We start from the raw sequence: 22,276 nt of genomic DNA, 5'->3' as shown, positions 1-22,276 counted from the left end.
AATATGTGATTTGGAAGCAAAACTTAAATTATGTTTTAACTGTTGCTGTTGTAAAATGTTTTTCCGCACATATACCTACATGCATGTTTGTTTGTTTTTTTGATAAATAGCAGCGTTTTAATCCAATGATCGAAAAAATAATTTACCTCCCATTAACTTTAAAGTTAACCTGTGTCTGGTTCGTCTACAAAAATGTATTTCAGCCACTGAAGATGTGACAGCGTAAGAAGTCTGCATCCATGCACCAGAAACAATCCTCAGTAAAACAAAGAGTCTGCCGAGCTCTTCCTGATCTCAGAAGACACTTTACATTTGATTGACACTGATGAGCAACACTCTTGGACCCCTGCTGATAAATTACGGTCAAAGAACCGATAAAAATGCTTTACTGATTACTGATTGCACCTTTAGGCATCGACAGTTAGGGTTTAAATGGATTAGTGAAGAGACATTAAAGGGAAGCTGTATGACGTTTCATGAGATATTTCAGCGTCATTTTGATAACAGCACAAATATTCAATTCCTCATTTTGGGGACTATTTGGTCCAACAGAAACAGTTCATTGATTATTTTCTTCTAATTTACTCGTTGTTGTCCTGAATCTTGTGTGCACTTTAGTCTGACACTTTCAGCTGCTATTGATTAGCTTCCCAGAAAGCAACTGGTGATCTTGAAGCAATCACAAGCCATCATTAAACCAGAAAGCACTTTTTTTCCCCAGATTGCCTGCACTTATCTGCTTCTCCAACACTTGCAGGTGGCTTTAGGGATGCCATCACCTCAGCCTCAGAAAAAAGGTTGATGCTTAAACGTGTTGGGGGGATGTGTGACAGATGCCCAGACTTGGATTTGATCAGATGTCACAGGGAGGAGGGCGGGAGACGAATTACATTGCTTTCTTCGGGGAGAAATAAAAGCTGCAATACATTATAGCTTTAAATATAGCTTCTGACGCCTGGGCTAAACAGCATTATGGATTTTGTCTTGAGGATTTCTTTTATAGTCTGTGTGAGAGAAGGCGTCAGATTATTCAAGATGAGTCACGCAGGAGAAAGGGCCAAACAGGTTGGATGAGTGATCCTTAAGGACCATTGCAGGCGCCCTATTATTGTTGTGTTAGCTTAGGTCTTTCCTCTCTGTCTGTCTGCTCTCCTCCCACTCGGTCTTTGAATTGGATGCAGGCTGATAATGGATAGAAGTTGAAGACCATGAGTGGGGAAGAAGACACAGAATGCCACAACAACAACATTAATCTCTATTATATTCAGAGACTGACATATATGTGGTGGTGGAGCACCTCCAAGGCACATGAGCAGGCTTCACATTAATAAACCACAACTCAAGGGGCGTCAGCTGTGTAGACAGAAGTGGAACTATGTCACTGCTTTTAAAGTTTTAATATATTTGCCAACAAATTAACTAACCTTGACCAATCAGTTACATAAATTGAGAAATCTAGCGACAGTGGTTGATAGTATAGCATAAAGTTGGGTTTTATCTTTCCCTTTGGAAAACCAATATGTAGCAGACTCAGTCAGCAAGTTGTGGGCTATTTATTTACCTGTCAGTTCCGGTAAAAAAAATTTCTTCAATGCCTGCCTATCAGCTCTCGGCAGCGCCTGTGCAATTTAGGCCTTAGAGATCAGCTTAACAGACGGACACTTTAAATGTATGCACTATTGCATGGACACTTCCACAGAAATGCAAACCAACACTATACAAGAGAATGCCAACATACTCTACACACTCGCAAACCTGTCTGCAAAGCACACAGCAGAGAGAAATCAAAGCTTTTAATGAAGCTCATCACATTCATTAGTCTTCGCAATGAGGGGAGGTCATTGCAAAAAAAAAAACATGTCGTATAAAGATTCCTACCTCAGTGTTTCAAACAGATGGATCAATTAACAGCAAAGCTGATTGACATTGAAAAGGTCAAACAAACTAAGCATGCCAGTGAACAGGACATCCATTTGTGCTGTGACTAATATTCAGTAGCTACCATTTCCTCATAACTTAGAACCCGTACATAACGGCGTGGCAGCCTTTCCTCCATGAATTCACACTTTGATAACCTTCTGGATCCGAAACACTTTTTCGTTTTAGGGTGAAAAGGTGATCTGTGCCTTATATACTGATGATGAAAACACCCGTAGCAAGGTGCAGCACGACCATTATCCTCCGGTTACCACGGTAACGAGACCATAAAATAACTGACATCAGGTGAGCGTGGCGACAGGTGAAGTCATTCCTCTACATCTGCCATTTTACCCTCATTCTGTTCCTTCTCTCTGCGGTCTCAGTCTTTCTCTGAGACGGCTCCTTTCCTCTCACAAACTATCCGTCTTGTCCGCCTGCTTCCTCCACCTTGGTGCTTCCTCCACCTTGGTGCTTCGCTGACAATGAGAGGCTACAGTTGCTATGGAGATAACGACTGCACTTTCTCCATTAATGAAATTTAGTTAACATCTCTGCACACAGACCCGCATCTGAGCAGATGGCAAATTCCACAAATATCCTCATTTAGTTTCGGCCTCCTGCAGAGCACATTTAGTATTTATGGCTGCTGTTTGCACAAACGCTGGGCACCGATTTGGTGCCATATTCTGATGTGACTGGATCCTTTTATGAGTGGTAATGCATGTGTTTACGCAGCTATTTTAGTTTAACCATTAATGAAAACAATGGAAAACAATTATTCTATTAATATGTTTGAATGTCCCTCTGATATGTTGAAGCTCCAGTTCCTAACTTGGGTTACTTGATGTTAAATACTCGTCACAAAACACGACGGTAATTCGGCAATTTCTACATTAGACACAGAACAGAATATATTAAGTGACACAGCACCGATCAAATGGAGTTATATAATTCCTTAACATTTTATAGGTTCCTCAAAAAGCCAGCAAAACATTGGGTTTTATTTGAAGCATGAGGGTGATTTGGGGTTTAAATGGCCGGAGATAAAGAAGGTGTTACAGCCGAAAATCAAAGCAAGTTTGGTATCCACTATGGAGCTGGAGAAGCACTTTGTTCTGGGAAAAACTAAAAAGGACATGATGAAAGAAATCTCTTCATTTAAAGAAAGATTAATCACACCCTGTTCTGCACAGAACTTCTAAGTGATGTAACACCAGTGTAAGAGAGTCTTAAAAAAGTGACTTTACAGTTCATGTGTGTATAATTGATTAGAGGGCCATTAAGAAGACAGCAGGCAAAAGAAGTGAGATTATATGCCATTAATCATTCTGTGTGAACTTTGCATCGATATGTAGAAACATACGACTCATTGCCTTCAAACCCCGCCCCTTTAATCAACAACTGTCGCATGCCCATATAGGGACTCTGGACTTAACGCAAGGCAACAACAGATGTCAATGATTTACAAACATAAAATGACACATATCTCAGTTTGCTGACATACTCTATAATTGCCAATTCATGCAGGAACTGGAAATAATATCAAGGCTAATGGTTTGCCCCACACATTTTCTACATGAGAAAATTCTAAGGCAGATTCTGCACAGCCATGAAAGCCGGAACTGAAGGTGCTTGAAGTTGTGCAACAGAGGAGTTAGCCCTCAGGATAGTGCCAGGAAAACCTATGGTATGCCGCCAGTCATCCGGAGAGAGACTGTCTCTACTCCACCTTCCATGTAATTGGTATATTTGAAAGAGAGAAATGTGTTCACCGTTTCCAGCAACTATCCCAGATTTCTGCAGGGACATCCAAGCTAAAAAGAGGAAGTACTTAGAGTGATGCATTATCCAAATGCACCTGGACTGTGGTGTGGTGTGTTTGCTGACTTTGTTTAGCACTAAAAGCATCTTTCCCAGAGCTAAGGTGTTTTGTACTTGTGAGTAATGTGGCATTTTTGGAACTACCTTAGGGCCTAATTGAAGGAGATACAATGCCCCCTGTATCCTCTCTGGTAATCAGCTATATCCAGATGTGTGGCAGAAATGAGAATAAATGAGGTGCCAAATCACAGAGGAAGTAACAGCAATTGTATCTTTCACCTCTCACCTATAGCCATGGAATTAAATCAGTCAGTCATCTCCAAAGGCAGTCACATTTCTCTCCTTTGTGACTAATTACTGCTTGAAGTCGAGGAGGCAAAAACAGAATTAGCCAACATATCACACACATTTCCCCTCTCTCTCTGCCCGTTACCCACAGAGAGGGAAGGACTGAAGCTGACAGCGTTCTGCGATCATGGTGCACTATGAAACGATCATGACAATGAAAATTGGTATCAAGAGACCAAAGTGACGGAAGAAATTGCCTCTGTCTATCAACTATAGGGGTGTCTCCTGTGTGATTCTGAGTCCCCTGAAGCGACAAGACAGTAAACACTCTCACTTTTGTTTTGGCGGCACAGTAGTTTCAGGTCTTTTGCACGATTTACTCTATCTCTAACTCTTCTAAAGGCGAAGATCCTCTTATCAGTGGTAAGATATACAGTAGATGTTTCATAATGCTTCAGTTGACAGCAAAATGCAGTTGGTAGGCTACACATGTGCCTAACATTAACAGTTGTTAATCAAAAGCTTGCTCGGGTATAACTGTCAATAACAGGCGGATCTGGAATCAGACACCATGCATGTATTTATCTGTACAGATGTAGTTTTACAAAGTTAGGCCAGCAATATTAAAGTTAATACTGATGTTGCCTTACACAGAAAAGAATGATCACAGTCATACATCTTAATTAATTAATTAAAATGAAAAGCCGAGATCAGCGCAACATTGTTGCAGGAGAAATTGGGGAGAAACTATGCGGCTCCACAGCTGCAGCAGTTATGTTTTGATAAATGACGATGATAAACAGCAATGTAGTTTTGAACTACAATGTCAGATCCTCCTCTCAATCAAATTTGATGTTGGAGAAGAGGAACAGCTTTTATGTTCTTTGATATCATCAGGTCATGAACAATTAATTGGCTTTCACTGAGATACAAACTTAATTGGGATACAATATGAGGAATAGTGCAGCGAGCTTCTCAGTAATCAATATATCATAATAAAGATATGTTTACGAGTGAAACGTCTCATGCATCATGGCATAAATATTCATGAGTCATTCAGCCAACAATCTGTTCCCTGTCTTACCTGTAATAACTTAATATGCACTGGATAATTAAAAAGTATTCACGTTGTAATTTGTCTCTATGTCCCCTTTTTATTCCTTGTACTTCCTCCCGTTGCCAGCAAGTATCCCACTGGTGCTCAGTTTGTGCAAAGTACTTCATTTGAGCACTGTAATCCAAATCATAACCAGATGCTCCAACCAAAACAAAATTGCAATCATGTCCTGATGTCCAGTATGCACTTGTTTCTGTGGTGTGTGTGTGTGTGTGTGTGTGTGTGTGTATATATACACATATATTGATTATGTCCTGGCAGATGTATGGTTGTGCATCATGTGTGTAAGTGAGCCCCATTGAGCACCACCTGGCTAATGATCTGCCGGACAGCCAGTGGACGGGGAGAACTGGGCAGTCACACCACGTGTTACTATCCAGGAAATTGAGGACTCAAAGATCCAATTCCTTCAAACCAACGTGGCCATCTGAGAGTTTGAATGAAATTATTTGGATGAAAACCATGTCTGGTATACGTGGACTGAATTGGGATTTCTTTAATCAGATTTTAGAGAGCGCTGATAGACTTTTCCACATTTTGCATTCGCGTGGTAAGAATTCAGATTCATTTATTTCCGATCCCTAATGGACACGAACTGAAATAATCTTCACTGGTATCAAGCCGATCTATCTGTGCCTCTATGGCATGTAACGTTTCTTCACCTGACCTTCACAGAGATTATAAATAAGACACCTGTTTTTTTTAGATCAGAGATAATTCCCATTCCCTGCAGATGCATAATTACTTAAATTGGGATCAGTTGGATTTAAACTTAACCTGTCACATAAATGCACACGGAGCTGCGATTCATGGATATTTTCCTAATCGATTAATCTGTTAATTTCTTTCTTGTTTAATTCATTGACTGTTCAGCCTTTAATATGCCAGGTAGGAAACGACGCCAGAGCCCAGGTTGAAATATTCACATTGCTTGTTTTGTTCAACCAAAAATCACTTTACTATATTGGAAGAATACGAAGATTGGAGAATTTGAGAGGGAAAATGGATGATTTTTGATACCATAACCTTTCTGTTTCTACAGTAGCCCAGAATGGACACACCAAACGTTGACTCTTGATAGAGCCATTCAGGAGAAGTTTCAGTTGATTGCGATCTGCAATCTCACATATAGATGCTGCCAAATCCTACACACAGCACCTTAAAGCCTGTATCTAGAATGTATCTTGAATGTAGACTCCTGTTGGTTAAGAAATTACCAAAACAATTTATTGTCATTCGACTTTTCTATGAACTAATCAACTGAGCAATAATGGACCAAAATATACCGGATGTTTACACATACAGTACAGTTTCTCCAAGTGCGCGAACCAAATTTAACCTCAAACTGTCATAACAGACACAAAGAAACATACGCGGCACACACACACACACACACACACACACACATATATATATATATATATATATATATATATATATATATATATATATATATATATATATATATATATATATATATACACACACACACACACACTCAGATCCATAATGTCCAATTTCAAACTGGAGTAAACCTCGACTGGAGCAGATAAAAGCTCAGACGTCAGTGTTAGGAAAAGAAAAAAAAATCAATGGCTGACTCCTTCAGTTTAATAAAGCAAATACAAATCTCAGACATTTCATTAAAAAGGACTGGCTGATGTGGATCCGGTTGGTCGCTGTGGCAGGCAATCACGCCACAGCTGTAATGTCATGCCCCAGCTATGAGCTCCGTCTCTGGGGGTTTGAAAAAAAGACACCAGGCCAAATTGAAGCAGGTGATATGAGACTGGAGACCTCTCGACAGAGGATATCAAATCTGAGACTTATCGGTTTCTCCTCCGCTCATCTGCTCGTGCTGTCTGTTCATAACGCGTGTGCTTGTTTCTGTCTTCTGCCAAATGCAGATTGATTCTGTGTGGGAAGGAAAGGGGGGGGGGTTCTTTTTTTTACCCCCATTCAATTGAAAAGATATAATTGATTTGCTTACTCATTTGCATTCATATGTATCCCTTGTGCTCTTGCTGTCTAGACGCCAAACACACACCTGTTTCATCCAGAACTGTCTGCTCAAGATGACCTATTTGTTGCATTACGCCAGGAAAACTGGTAATGTCTGGAATCAGGAGGGTTTATGTGCTGTCATATATCAGACACCAAACATGGAAACATATTCATCTTGATTTCTTTCGCTAACACCAACAAAACCGGCAAGACAGAGGTTGAATCTCAGACTTGGATCAACGAGATAAACAGTGAGACAAAGTGGTAGATTTCCCCCGATGGCTTCTCTGCCACCATTTTAGTTCTTTATTGCTAAACTAATAACGTCTGGGGAAGTGAAACACATAATTAGCTCCCTTAGACTAGAAGTCATAAACCTCGTGGAAAGGAAAATACTTTTCCCTGCCCATGGTAAGAACGAGGGGACAGCATCAAGTGGACTAATAATAGAATAGGTCATTATTATGTATGACAGGTAGATGCTGTGTAAGAGAAGTCATTTAAAATGGGGGACGAGTGAGTCTGAATTCCTTCATCACAGTTGGTATAGCGGTGGTCAGCAGAGATCTCTGGTGAGATGGAAGAACATTAACTTCTAAACTGTACAATTTGGAGGAACTTGTACTTCCCTTAAGTTCTCCTATTGTATGCTACTTTACACTTCTACACCACTACATTTAACTGGCACATGTTTTACCTCACTACATTTATCTGAAATGCAGTTATTTTCACAATAAACATCGAAATAAAAGTATTTGTTATGACCTAGATTAGATAAAATGTACTCCACCTCAACAATCTACAACAGTAACATTTTGATAGGCGTTATGAATCATATTTCTTTTCTTCTTCTTTTTTTACAATTTAAAATCCAATACTAAAGTATAATAATGTCTCCGTGAAAGACGACATTGTGATGATGCATTATGCATACTTTTAACAGATGACTCATAATGGGATATTTTTACATTGCGGGATTGCTTCTTTTACTGAATAAAATAATGAATACTTTATCCACTCATTGCAGACACTCAATAGGAACAGGAGGTGGACTGTATTAAATAAATAATTAAAAACAACGATAAGAAAATAAAGCGAAATAAGCTGTGAATGGAACGGGAAATGTTAATAACTTGCGGAGACCACTTTCCCTGAAATACCGTTCCAAGGGAAAGGTATTAAGTCAATCTTTTTAAAATACAGGCACCAAATGTTCCCCACAAAGACAGCGCTTCCCTCTCGGGGGTCAGACTGGTGCACACATTTTTCCCTCGTTAGGTGGGAGGAGCGTGTTGCACTGGGACGCCGCACGATGCAGCAGTCCCGTTAAAACCTCCAGGTCCTCCTCCAGCAGACCGGACCTCTCGAGCACCTGTAGTGTCACTTTCAACAGCGCGACGCTTGGATTTAAAAAAAAAAAAAAAAAAAAAAAAAAAAAAGTCAAATCAGTCAAATATGACCGGAGCCACTTGGAAGCAAAGCGCCGGCGCGACATAGGTAAGGCAAGGGTGCGGATGCCACGAGATGACTGAAGTTAGAAAAAGGTTCTCGAGATGAAAAGGTTCATTTTGTATTTAAATGGCTTTTCTCTTTTTTGTTGCGCTTGTGCGTAATGGATGCCATTTGGGAGCAGACGCATGTTTGAGGTGCGTCAATTAGGCCTTTATTTCAGAAGAAAATTACAACACACAATTATTTGAAAATATATTTTGGTTTGCATTATGATTTTCACTCTGATAATCTACGCTTTAAAGCCATTCACCGAGAGAGAACTCTACATTATCTCTTCGGGAATGTGCTTTTCTCCTGAATTCTCTATTTAAGGTGTCTTTTCTTTTCCTATAATGAACTTTTGAGTTATTTCATATGTAGCATGGAAAAACATCGCTTGTCACACAAAGGGAGCTCTCTTTTTTTGCAACTTCCTGCTTCATATTTTGCAGGACAAAGGAGTCTTTTTCTGGATATTACGATGCATCTCACAGCGGTGGTCTTAATTGTGGTCGTGACGGGCATCGCGAAAGGTAATCTGAGATTGTGATCAATCCACTGAGACAACTGTCACAGATGCACATTTGAGCCGAAAAAACCCCCCAACTCTTTTCTGAACCGATTTTCTCTCTGCGTGGAATAAAAGTGTAATGGATGAACATGTTATTGCTGTGAATGTGTTTTGTCTGTTTAGATGTTGTTTTATGCAAACAGCTGTTCCTGTTCTTTCCGTCTCAAAGGTTGGGACTGCAGCGCAGGGTGCAACACAGAAAATGGGTTTTGTGAGAAGCCAGGGAAGTGCAGGTACTAACGACTCCAGATTCCTATGTAGATGAAAGCTTATATCCAGTGGGTTTTTGCGATCGTATTTCCATAAATCGCTGAAGCTGTAAATGTCCCTTAAGAAATGCACTCACAATCCGGCCAACTGGAGCCTTTTTTCTCGATGTGTTTGTCACTTTTGGTTGTGTTAAGTCAACTGCCAAATCAGCCCTTTGTATTAAAAACCATTGTTGTTTGAACAGATAGCTCAAACGCTTCTGGTTGCAAAATATTCCCAGTTCAAAATGTTATTCTGGCAAATGCGCCTGTATCTACTCTTGAGCCATAATAATAATACATCCCTATTTAGTCATTTAACCAGTTATTGCATTAATGCAGATAACGCAAACACGGCTGACTCATTGCACTTTCAGGGAGAAGCATACAGACATTAAGTGGTCAAGAGCAGGACTGCAAAGCTCTGTGGGTGGTGTATTTATAGTTCAGGGTCGTTCTCTTTCCCCCCTCTTTCAGGTGCAAACCCGGATGGCAAGGAGAGAATTGTGACCAGTGCGTGCCCTTCCCCGGCTGCCTGCACGGCACATGTGGGAAGGCATGGCAATGTGTCTGCGAGGAAGGTTGGGTGGGCAGCCTGTGTGACCAAGGTGAGTCTCATTAAGCTCCCCTGACACTCGCATCTCGGCCTCAAACACTTTCTGACACCCCAAAGGTTAGGGTGAGTCACGGAGCCCCGGGGACACACAGGTTGTCGTTGAATGAGGCCGGTGTCAGGAGAATAGTTAACTGTATTTTTACAGGGGCAAAGCTAAAGCAGAAAAGATATGTCTAAGCAAAACATAATTATGGGTTGATGATGAAAACTGAAGGCACAAAATGACTGCCGAAATACATGTATATATATATATATATATATATATATATATATATATATATATATATATATATATATATATATATATATTACGTACACACATGCGGTTTTTGAGCTATTGTGCAACACACGATTGGAAAACCTCAGAAATGATCCACTGAGGCTGCAAGAGATGAAATGTTGAGGCAATGTAAAAGTCACATTTCCATTTCAGACACTCTATATGAATCAGGCAGTAATCCTATAGTATCTACAAGGAACATTATCACATGAAAATGACCTGCTGCCGCTCAAGCAATGATAGATAGAGGTCAACCAATTATTCAGCGCCGATAGAACGTTTTATGAACCACTTTGTCGGTGGAACTGGTCTCTGGTGTGTGCGCAGCCGGCATCAGCCACACAGGGGCGTGCATCACCATTTTGCATTGCGGGTCTATTCGACATAATGAGCTCCACTTAATAATTCCAACTACTCCAACCATAAATGTTCGACAGACTTTAAAATGTAAAAGCGATTACTATATTTAGATCATTTGAGATTTGATTTGAACAAAACCTTTGACGCATGGTTACTCTTATAGAAGAAACTAAGAAAGAAAAAGAAAACTGAGGGAGAAGATGAAGTATTAATTTTTTGGCTTCAGCACACAGTAAATATCGTATTCTGTTTGAGCATATGAGCTGCTCGCCTGCAGAACGTTGTCGGTTATGTTCTCACTTTTGTTCTTGGTGACAAGATGCTGGTGGGGTGCCGTGAAAGTGGAAACAAAGAAGAAGGAAGAAAGCAGGCAGAGAGACAGGAAGTGAGAGAGAGAGAGCTCACACTATCTATAAACAGCATGCTTTTTATGTCTTTTTTAAACAACAGATACTCGCCTTTGCTCATCCAGGCCTTGTGTTGGTAATGCCACCTGCATAGAGACAGGGGAGGGAGGATACCTGTGCATCTGTCCCCATGGCTACGCTGGTGAAAACTGCCTCCTGAAGAGAGGATTGTGTCTCACAAACAGGTACCAGCGCCTTTCTTTGAGGTTCTATTTTAGTAAAGGAATACTCCAATGCTTTAGAGCCTTATCTCAATGTGTTTCTTATTTTGGAGCAATAATCAATACATGTGCAATGCCTGTCAGCTCTCTTTGTATCCACAAGGGAGCCAATATAACTGCACCTCACACTGTGGCTCATGTGTATATAGATCCTAATAGAAGGTTGTTAGCAGAGAAACTATTGAATGATCTTTTTTTTTTTTTACCTTCTTCAGAGGGTGTTTGCTCGTTTGTAAGTCGATTCCCCACAAACATGAACATGCTAAAATGTGGGAACTGGCAAGTTTCCAACTCACGCTCATTATTACTAGTCACAAAGTCAACTTACTCTTGGTCTGACTTTTCTGGTTTGTACGTCCACGACATGGCATACAAGAAAAAGAACATGGTGTTGATAGTGAACAATAGCAGCAAAAGAACCTGAGAGCAGACTTCAAGCACCTGACACAAATTGGCACGAGTGGGGCACCAATTTAGGGCAGGGGGATCTGAAACATGCAATTACTGATTTTATTTGGCCACATGGGGACAGCAGACACAAGATGTCCACACAACATTAACATATTGCTGTAGGTTACATTAGGGCTGTTCCAATATATTATTTCCATCTCACAATTATCGTGGTTAAAATAATTGAAGACAATGAAAGATATTGCGATACCTATAGAATATTCTTTCTCTTTTCTCTTTTTTGTTTGGCAAATGATGTAATCATATACAAATGTAGGGAGATGGAGAGGGTCATTAAACATAACTATATGTAATAAACTAGTTCAGCATATTATAATGTTTTTATCGTATGGGCTTTATCAACATGATGATGACCAAAATTTCAATTTCATCTATCCCAGCATATATTGCAACACACCTGGTTTACATGGTGAACTTGTTAGCATGTATTGCTTATTTACAACTCAGCAGTTAAAGAGATGTATTTGCAGTTGCGCCGCCGCTAACTGATTCACACTGTTAGCTGATAATTGCTCCACTATATCCAGCAGCTGAGCAGGTACGGTAGTGTACAGCAGGATTGAGGCCACGACATGTCATTCCCTCTATTAACACCCATGGCCAGGGCTCCAGTACAATGCAAGGTGAACATCAGAACTAACTAACGATCATACCCCGCAGGCAACACCTACGGGAGCAATTTGGGGTTAAGTGTCATGCCCGAGGACACACCGAAATGAAAAAATCAATATCATAATATCAGTAAGTGTATTATTGAGTTGAAACCAGCAACATAAATTGATTGAATCGATGAATTAAGTCATCTTCAAGCAAAATGAACATTTTGTAATTATATATGCAAATCAACTGACTCATGTTAAAACCAGTATCTGTACTTTTGGGTTTGGCATTATTGTTCAGGCAAAATGTGCTATTTCATTCAGCAATTTGGGGTTAAGTGTCTACCCAAAGACACACTGACATGGACTAGGCTAGTCTAGGGGTTGAAGGACGACACTCTACCACAGTGAAAGTTGAAACTTTCGGCATGTTAAGGCTATTTCTTTCAGTCAGCAAACGCAAAACACTGCAAACATTGAAAGCAAAGTGTCACATTGCTATGCTTAAAAAGCCCAAACAAACAATTTTCCTGGAAGCATGAATTTTCAAGGATTGTTCAGATAATTCATCCCCCAGCTTCCTCTTGTTATGAATACAACAGCAGCCATGTTGATTTTGCTCTCAAGCAGTAGCAGCAGCTGGCAGCGTGTACCTGAGCAGCATCATAAGCTGTATCCCAATTTAGGGGATCCTTTGAAGTCTTCATTTCAAAATTTTAATGAATGATATATGCTCAACAAGGCCGTCACAATTCAAAGGCTTATGCAGCATGTGAACAGAAATCCAGCCTTTTGTGCCAGTATTCGCAGGACACCACAGATGTGTACTTGGCATCAATCATTGTCCCACAATCCACTGCTCTGTGTATCCACTGCATTGTTTAATGATGCATTCGGGCACAATCAGGAATTTGATTTCAGGTAGTGAAAAGTCTGCTGATAAATGTACAACATGAGCTGAACCAATTACTTTAAGAAGACACTGCAGAATATACACAGTGGAAGTGAAGTGTGTATCTGTGTCAAAAGCCTGAGTATTTTAGAGCCTCACAAACTAACACAAGATGTAATAACACACACTATTTACTGAGTACATTGAATGGAATGTCTTTGTTCTGTGTGCAATAGAAACATTAAAGCTCATGCTGTAAAATGTGAATTCATGAAATGTACAAAGTGACCAACATACCACTGTTAATGGCCACGTTTCCCAGACTCGATCGTTCTTAAGGACTTAAGAAGGCTCCTAAGAAGGGTTCGGTTAAAAGGAGCGCTAAGATAAGGGTGTTTCCCAGACGCATTCTTAACTGCCTTCTGCTGTTAAGAGTGGGTCAGGCTGATCTTACATTTCCTTCTTACTGAAAGATCTTCTTAAGCTAAGAACGGCTCTGGGAAACACGTCCTTCTTTCTTAGCTCTTAGCGCTAAGAGCTTCTTAACGATTCTGGGAAACGCGGCCAACGCTATTATCTACCACGCTTTAACCAGTGGAGGGCAAGTTCTTGGAAATGCTTGGCTTCATGTGTTCATAAGGAACACCTGGTTGTGCCGCTATTTTTGTCCTCATCCATGAAGACGAGGTGGCGGTTCAGCCTTCAGGTTCTCTGAAGGATTCACCTTTATAGGTTGCATCCTTTATAGTATCAGAATTGGCACACAGTTGAAGTGTGACAGGATATCGGTATCATTTGTACAGAGCACAAAAAAAAGTCATGATTCTCAACGAAAACAACATCTGACATTTTTGCTTTCAGGCAAAGTGTCCACAACCAAAACAGTGGCTCATTCCTTTAAACTCTAGAAATTGCCCGCTGGGTTACAGACAGGCTTGATCCGTTCTCCTCCTGCCCATCAGATACATATGAAAGACTCTCTGGAGACACAGCTATAGCTGACACAGTTCTCCAGACTGCCGTCCCACCATGTTTGTTCTGTGTGAGGCTGCCTTGTTATTGATTTAAAATGACACAACTAAAAGTCAATAGTCTCCAGCTCGATGTCTGGACACTGACAGCTTTCATCCTCTCCTCAAAGAATATAATTTTCTAATGTGATGAGTGGAGATTCACTTGTATTCCAGGGGAATTCATCTCAAAGCCTGTGTGATGTTTCATTAATTAGCTCCTCTGAAGAACCAGAGATGTCTCCAAAGTATGCCAAAGCTATTATTATTTTGGCTCATGCCGTCATAATGTTAGGGACGGGTGGTGTAATTGCACAAGCTGCTATTAAGAGGTATTGATTGCTTTAATCCAGGGGTTTTTATCAGTGTACTTTCATCAACATTAGTTTGGGAAGCACGGTATCAATAATTAAATATGCTGTGTATGTGGGTGCAGCAACATCATTTGCAGACTTTTTTTTATCTTGTTATCTTAAATATCTTGTTACAAGTACAGATATTTTTCATTTGTAGAAACTCTGCTTTACATTGTTTCATTTGGCAAAATGACTGAAATCCATATCATATATATTTCAATAAATGGATTAATCTTTAGTTGAAACCAACAACAACATTTGATAACATCAATTAATCAAGCCATCTTGAAGCAAACATGCCAAACATGTTGTGATTAAAGATGCAAATCAACTACTAGTACGTTTGGGTTTGGGATTGTTGCTCAAACAAAATGTGCTATTTGATTACATCAGCCTGAGCTTTATTGAGTATTTTCTTTTACTGTTTTGTGTTATCAACCAAAATAGTAATCAATCCATCAAGAAAATATTCACCCAATCATAAAAAAATATGTAATACAGTACACTGTCGTCATATGTTAATCAAAATCTGACAAAAAAAAATGCATGAATGCATAATGTCAAATAATCAAATGTACGCTGAATGCAATTGACTGCAATCATCACAATGGTTCAAGTGGCCTGTTTGAAGTCAGGCGAGACAGGTTAGAAGAATACCAAACAGAAACTGTTAGTTTAGTTTAGAAATCGGAAACTGTGTTCTTAACAATCCAGATGTGCATCAGAAGGTAATTTGGCTAATACTCTAATAAAATCCTTTGAGTCTGAAGACTATTTTGTGAGGATGCCTTCATAGTCAAATAGCACACTACAACAAATAAAGTTAGTGTTGCAGTGTATAGCAGGGCGGCTCTTTTGGGCAAAACAAATCAGTCTGAGAATGGAAAGGCTTTTTCGGTGGCATGGCAACCCCTGAGAACTGATATCCCAAATGAAACCTAAAAGATTACTTTTTGGTGCAATTACTGTGGCATGACAAACCTCAACTAAACAATGTTCTTACTCTGATTTTGACGTCCAAGACGATTTGTCTCAGTGTTCCCGAACTAAAATAAATGTTTATGATCAGAGAACCGTGTAGAAAATAGCCACACTTAGTCACTTTTTGTGAAATATTGTATTACTGTATATAGAAGAAGGGACATTTTCTACTCTTATTAAGGACGCTTAAAAGAAATATTTTAAATTTAGAAAAAATCTTTCCACTGGACCGCAAGGAACCCATTGAATCTTAAAGCTATTGTGCAGGATATTCACATAAAAATGGACATCCATTACATTCGAGCCCTTGCCAGAATGAGTTCAAACAATACTGATTAAGCCTACCGCTGCCAGAGAAAGCTCTTTGTATTACTCACAATACCGGTGTTGTGGTCTATGGTGTCTGGGGCGACATTCCCGCACTGAGAACACCAGACGAAGCAGATGTTTTGAGAACGAGTAGCTTCTTGAGCCCACAACCATCTCCACATAAGCAGTACACAGAGTGCCGTGAATCAACCTTGCTCCCTTACTTACAGTAGCTCTCAGCGTAGCTGCTTATTGTGTCTGTCTGATTGGTTAACGGTATGTTAGTCTACCTGTATTAATCAATACCTTGACAGGCAGGACACCGTGGCAGCAGCTATTGTAGAGGCTATAGTGTCCAAGAAAAGTATCTTTAGTAATTATTACAGATACAAATAAGAAACTCTGCATTCAATGAAAGGCTTTAGTCGTAACTAAAGCTTAAAACCACTTTTTTTTCCAACAAAAAAACAATGTGTATGGGTGTTGTTGAGGGAAACAGGTGCTAATCTTGATATTTTAGTGCAGATTATTTGAAACACTGAGTCACCAGATGTCGTTCTCTGATGGCTTAATTAAAAGTACAGAGAAAAGGCTTGTGCTGTGCTTGTGCTGTGCTTGTGCTGCGCTGTGGTAATGGTACGCTGAGTACAGAAAAGCAGCTGAAGATAGACACGACTGGGCGTGTCCTAATACCCCCATCATCCGGTCGTACACATGTTGATATTTGTTGATATTTGTTCACGTTCTCGAGGCATTTTTTTGAATGTCCAGGGTCGAGGCACTATGGCCAATCCTCTGGGGTTTACTCTTTAGTCCATTGCAGTGAACAAGCACACTAGCAGCACGGAGATGCAGTAAGCTCACCTGCAGACATACATCAGAAGTGTTTGTGGGAATCAAATAATACTATTGCCTCTGGAGGAGACAAGAAAATCTTTCTAGCTTTAATCTGGTGTTAAATTCTGTATCGTCTGCAGTAAAAAAAAGATAACATGAGCAAGTAGATTTTAAATAATTTATATATATAATACAAAATATAATAAATGACCCCAATCCATAATTGTGGTAATAATTGGGTGCTTTGTAGAGGATAGAATATGCTGCAGTAAAGCCGTGTACTAGATTGCTTGGATTATTTGCCCTGCTGTACATTTAAACTGTTGCTCTGTCCTCCAGCTCTCCTTGTCAGAACGGAGGCACATGTACGGATGCTGATGACTCAGCAGGTTACTCTTCCTGTTTATGTCCCACTGGATCATCTGGAGACTTCTGTGAGATCAGCATTGACAGCTGCCAGCCCAACCCTTGCCTCAACGGCGGCAATTGTACCAACCACGGCCTGGCCTTCGCGTGCGTCTGTCCACTCGGCTTCACCGGTTTCACTTGTAACGACACCAGCCTCTCGCCCTGCGCAGGCAGGCCCTGTGCCAACAAGGGCATGTGCGTCGATCAGCCGGATGGAACGTTTCGGTGCGTTTGCCAGAAATGGTTTACAGGTCCCACATGCTCGCTGCAGCACAGACCGAAGGCCCGGTCCAAGCCGGTCGGCGCCAGGCCCGTGGACCACAGGGTGTTTGCGCTGACTCCGCAGCACTATTCCCTCCCTGCTCACACCTTCCATAAGCTTCTCAGACCGCCCGAGAGAGATCTGCTCAAGATCACCCTAAAGGAGACAGTCCACTCCCAGGGCGTCCTGGTCACCCACGGCCAACTCATCTGCTTCGGCATGCTGGCGCTGCTCACCTGCATGGTTATCCTGGGCACGACAGGCATTGTGTTTTTTGGCCGCTGTGAGACGTGGCTGGCTAACGCCAAGTACAGCCAGCTGGTTCGTCAGCAAAGGGAACACCTGCTGAGAGAAGCCGGCGGCACGAGCCAGGAGGAGCCGGGCCACTCGGTGAACGTCATCCTGCCGGAGAAGATTAGACTCACCAGCTTTGGGAGGCACTACACCTCCATCTGATTGAATCACCTCTGCCTCATCCACTCTCCCTCTGGAAGGAGTTTATTCATAAATGTTGAAAAAGTGTCGCAAAGAAAATACTATGACTGTTGTACAGTTATGTAAATAAAGTGAGAGATACTGGGCTGCACTCCAATATATGGGAATGTATAATCTAATGGACTAACCATGACACTGGATTGTACACTTTCAATTAATATCGTAATGTCGATAACGAACCAATTAAACATTCGTGAACTTATAAAATATGTTCTACCTTGATGGCTGACGTCATTGTGGTGTATTTTTTAGTTCACAGTCATGATTTAACCGCTTTGTAACACATTGATTTGGAATACAATATGGGGTGGATAACTAAAAAGCTTAAATTGAGCACATGAAGCCATGACTACGTTTCTTTCAGTATTTTTAATGAAAGTAAGTAACACTAAATTTGAAGAGGTTTGGAGCTTTTTGATTGTCTCTCAACATGGCGATGGCTGCTCATAGCCAACGGTGCTAACAGTGCCAACTGCTGCTAAAGTGCTGCTAATGCTAACAGTGTTAACCTGAGTGGGAACCGGAGATTGGGATGCTATGCTTCCGTGACGTTGCTGTCGGTAGGGACGACGTCATCAGAGAGCAGTGCAGAGCGACGGCCGTGAGTTGATCAGTAGGGCGCGCTCACATGCACAGACATGCACGAGAAGCATGAGAAGCTGAGAATACCGAGGGAGAGTGCTCAAGTGACAAAGTATACCATTACAAAGGACATAATTGTTTGAGCTATATTAATGCTCTGAATCCCGTAAATTGCACATTTAACTAATTGTTCATTCACTTGTTTTAATCACTTTGGTCAACGTTACCTGGTGTCTGCTTCTCAAATGTGATGATGTCATGCATTTATGTGTTTGATCAATATAAAGTAAACTGAATATCCTAGGGGTTTGGACTATTGGTTGATTAAAAATAGCTTTCAAAATAAATCACCTTAAGCTGTGGGATATTTCAAAAGGGCCTTTCTCACTTTTTTTCTGACGAGAAAATAATCAGCGGATCAATAAACAACAAAAGTCATTTTTAGTTGCAGACCTAAACATCTCAATGCAACGCAATGTGAATTCTCCATTTCATAATAAATGCAAAAGTACATATTAGTAGTTAGTTAGTTAGTACACTATATGTGCGGTTAAAATGTGTAGTTAGATATTACTTCATCCACCTAAACAGTTACACTTCCAAACCCATCGGTTCATAACTATTTTCATGTAAAGATCATTTTTGTACAGCATGTACATGGAGGAAATATCACTTCCTAAATTCCATCAAAATCTCTCTCTGAAGATGTATCACTTAAGATGTTGGTGTTAAAGGTATTTACGTAGATATTAAGACGGGTTGTTTCACAGTCCAACTATTTGTATCCATGGCATGAATCTTCACCTATTGTCTCAATCTCAAACTGATGTACAATGCCTCCGTGCCACCGTTGATGTTGGAGTTCCAGAGGCCATGCGGCGTACATCTCCCAGCCCAGAAATCAATACTGCAACATCGGTTTCCAATGCTATAGCTTTGTCTCATCATGCGTGACATGATGAGACACCTATACTCCTGTTTCAGTGGGGGAGAAGTGGTGTCATGAATGCTGAATGGGAAACAAGGAAAACATATTTCTGTCACCCAGTAAATATATAGTGTGAAGTATTGGTTATGTAAAATTCAAATCAATCAATTGCTGATATGAGGATTATAGGAATATGTTTTCTCTTGAGTCTCACAATAATAAACTTCAATTCAACCCTCATTCATCCTGTGAGGAGATGCTGTTAATGTGGATTGTTACCTTGTGCTTTTCACCATTACTATTTTTCAGGTTGTAACTTACATTGTGTAGTAATATATGAATTATTTTAATTGTGGCTTAACAAGGGGGAGTAGTAATTGTGACGGTGCAGTTTTTACAATGTTCATTCAAGTCTGAGATTATTTGCTGTTGGAATTTGGCCATTCATTGTTCATTGTTTTTAATAAATACAGTATAAAATCACCATCTTTGTTCTGTTCTGTATCTGCATCTTGTTTAAACCCGATCAGTATGTGATGCACGACCGATGCACATCATGCACCACCTGAACTCTGCTGTGCTCTGTAATGCTTGATTTATTTATTCTTCAGGCCCAGCTCACTGATTATAATCTGAACAATAACTGTGACTTGCCAGCTCTCCTCCACACATTCAGATGGCAGTGTCTGTCTCCACCTTGTGGTGCAAGTTATACATCACAAGGACTTAATACAATGCAATAAGTAAGCTCTCTAAATAATAAATAATAAGTAAAAGAAACACTGTTAAAATGAAAAAGGTCATCTGAAGACACAGTCTGTTGAAATCTAAGAACTAAATACAAATGATATGTTAACAGCTGCAAAAAGTGACTTCTATGGGAACATTCTTGTTGTTTTTTTGACTCTTAAAGCATCATTTAATATAGAAAGTTTGCTTTGTGTGAATGGATTTGTACTGAAACTCACACTGGTTTGAATCTTGTTTAATGTGAATGTTTTCTTCAAATCTGGTCTATAAAGTAGTTCAACAATATCACATTATGATTTCTGGTCATGAAAGACCCTGAACACTCACACAGTCAATAACTCTGGCTGATGTTTAGTCACATTGGGTTGGGTTGACATGCAGGTAAGGACATTGTCACTTAACTTGATGGATAGAAAACTTTATTAATCCCCAATGGGGAAACTCATTTGTCAGCATAGAAAACAACAGACTCATAGAGACAACAACAGACAAGATTCACAGTGCACAACAGACAAAAAACACATTACAAGAACAAACACCAGAAAATGCTACATGAAACAAGACAAGACACGAAACCGACATAGAAAGATGCTACATTTAAATCTAAAAACCACAACTAAAGGTGTTCATTCAAAAATTGAACCGCTGCCGGAACAAAAGACTTTCTCAGTCGCTCAGTCGAACACTTTGGCATCCTTAATCGCTCACTGAATGAACTTCTGAGTTCTTTGAAAACACAGCATAGTGGAGGGCTTTCAAAGGAGACAGTCGCGTTTAACTTGGCCCTTGATCTCCTTTCTACAGTGACCTCTAGTGAGTCCAGAGGAAGGCCAATCACTGAGCCAGCCTTTCTGATCATCTTATTGATCCTGTTTTTATTTTCCGCAGTCATGCCGCCCCCCTCAGCAGAGCACAGCATAAAAGAGGACACTAGCTAAGATCCACTGCAAAAACACATAAAGAAGCTTTCTGCTTATGTCAAAGGATCTGACCTCCCTCAAGAAGAAACGTCTTGACTGAGCCTTTTTAAATCCAGCATCAGTGTTCTTTTTCCAGTTTAATGTACTGTCCAGGTGGACCCCAAGTTATTCATATGACTGGACAATTTCTATCTGTTGACCTGCAATTATCACTGGGGAGACCTCCTCCTTCTTCCTTCTGGAATCGAGGACCAACTCTTTGGTCTTTTCTATATTTAGTTTCAAGAAATTTTCATCACACCAGCTGACAAAAGGTTCAACCTCCAGTTTATAGGCCAGGTCATTGCCTCGGGTCAGAAGACCAACCAGGGCAGTGTCATCTGAGAACTTTTGAATGTTACAGGACACGCCGCTCTGCCTGGAGTCAGCTGTGTAACGTGAGAAAAGAAAGGGCGATACAACTGCTTGTGATGATCCAGTTTTAGTTAAAATAGTGTAAGAAAGTGTTTTATCGAGCCTGACAAACTGGTCGAGATAAAAGGTAATCTAAACCCTAGCAATGGTTGTATTGTGCAGTTCAAAAGTCATACGTTTTTTAACTAAAATATGTGCTGTATAAAGGTTACTCTTTGTGAATATTACTACATGATGAATAAATAAAAGCAGAGGAGAAGGTGAGGCACTCTTGGTGGAAGTGAGCACAAGAACATTGATAGAAACTAAAGAGAGAATAGTGTACGATGTGAAGCTGTATAATTTAAAAGTTTAAAAGTTTATGTTTAGAGCAGCACCCTGTTTCCTGAGAAAAGCCAAGAGAAGGGCAACGGAGACGTTTGTCCTGAGAAGAGGTATAATATAGGCAACACAAATGAAAACACTTTTAAATATTCAAAACAGCTTCCTCTGGCTGCCAGTTGGGACAGAAATGTGCCAGACTGCCTTTGAAGCGTTAATGACTCATTGAAGTGACCTTAATAAATCACTTTATATTAGATAATTCATTCATTTCAACTTGGCCAATGAAACCAGTTCACTAAGTGGTGTTCCCTTCATATGTAACATATTACACACATTGGCATCTTATTAAAACGTTGGCTCTGGATTCATGTGCAGACAGAATATAAACGGTGAC

General features: G+C 40.3%; 1 protein-coding gene across 2 annotated transcripts; it reads left to right on the top strand.

Moving 5' to 3' along the window:
* The first annotated feature begins 8,441 nt into the window (after window positions 1-8,441).
* LOC137788268 (protein delta homolog 1) lies at window positions 8,442-19,957 on the top strand. 2 transcript variants are annotated; one of them, XM_068581185.1, is made up of 7 exons: window positions 8,442-8,647; window positions 8,784-8,796; window positions 9,094-9,174; window positions 9,382-9,445; window positions 9,938-10,068; window positions 11,167-11,308; window positions 17,139-19,957. In XM_068581185.1, the coding sequence occupies exons 3-7, from the start codon at window positions 9,123-9,125 to the stop codon at window positions 17,923-17,925; spliced, it is 1,176 nt and encodes a 391-aa protein (XP_068437286.1). In that variant the 5' UTR covers window positions 8,442-8,647; window positions 8,784-8,796; window positions 9,094-9,122; the 3' UTR covers window positions 17,926-19,957. The 2 variants fall into 2 exon arrangements, with proteins under 2 accessions (XP_068437286.1, XP_068437287.1); XM_068581186.1 differs by lacking the exon at window positions 8,784-8,796 and having other exon boundaries at window positions 8,502-8,647.
* Window positions 19,958-22,276: the final 2,319 nt, after the last annotated feature.

This window comes from Clinocottus analis, unplaced genomic scaffold (assembly GCF_023055335.1).
Source record: "Clinocottus analis isolate CAN_PGR_092001 unplaced genomic scaffold, fCliAna1.0.p SCAF_17, whole genome shotgun sequence".
Lineage (NCBI taxonomy): Eukaryota > Metazoa > Chordata > Actinopteri > Perciformes > Cottidae > Clinocottus > Clinocottus analis.
Note: the sequence above shows the minus strand (reverse complement) of the source record. Positions and strands in the feature narration are given on the sequence as shown.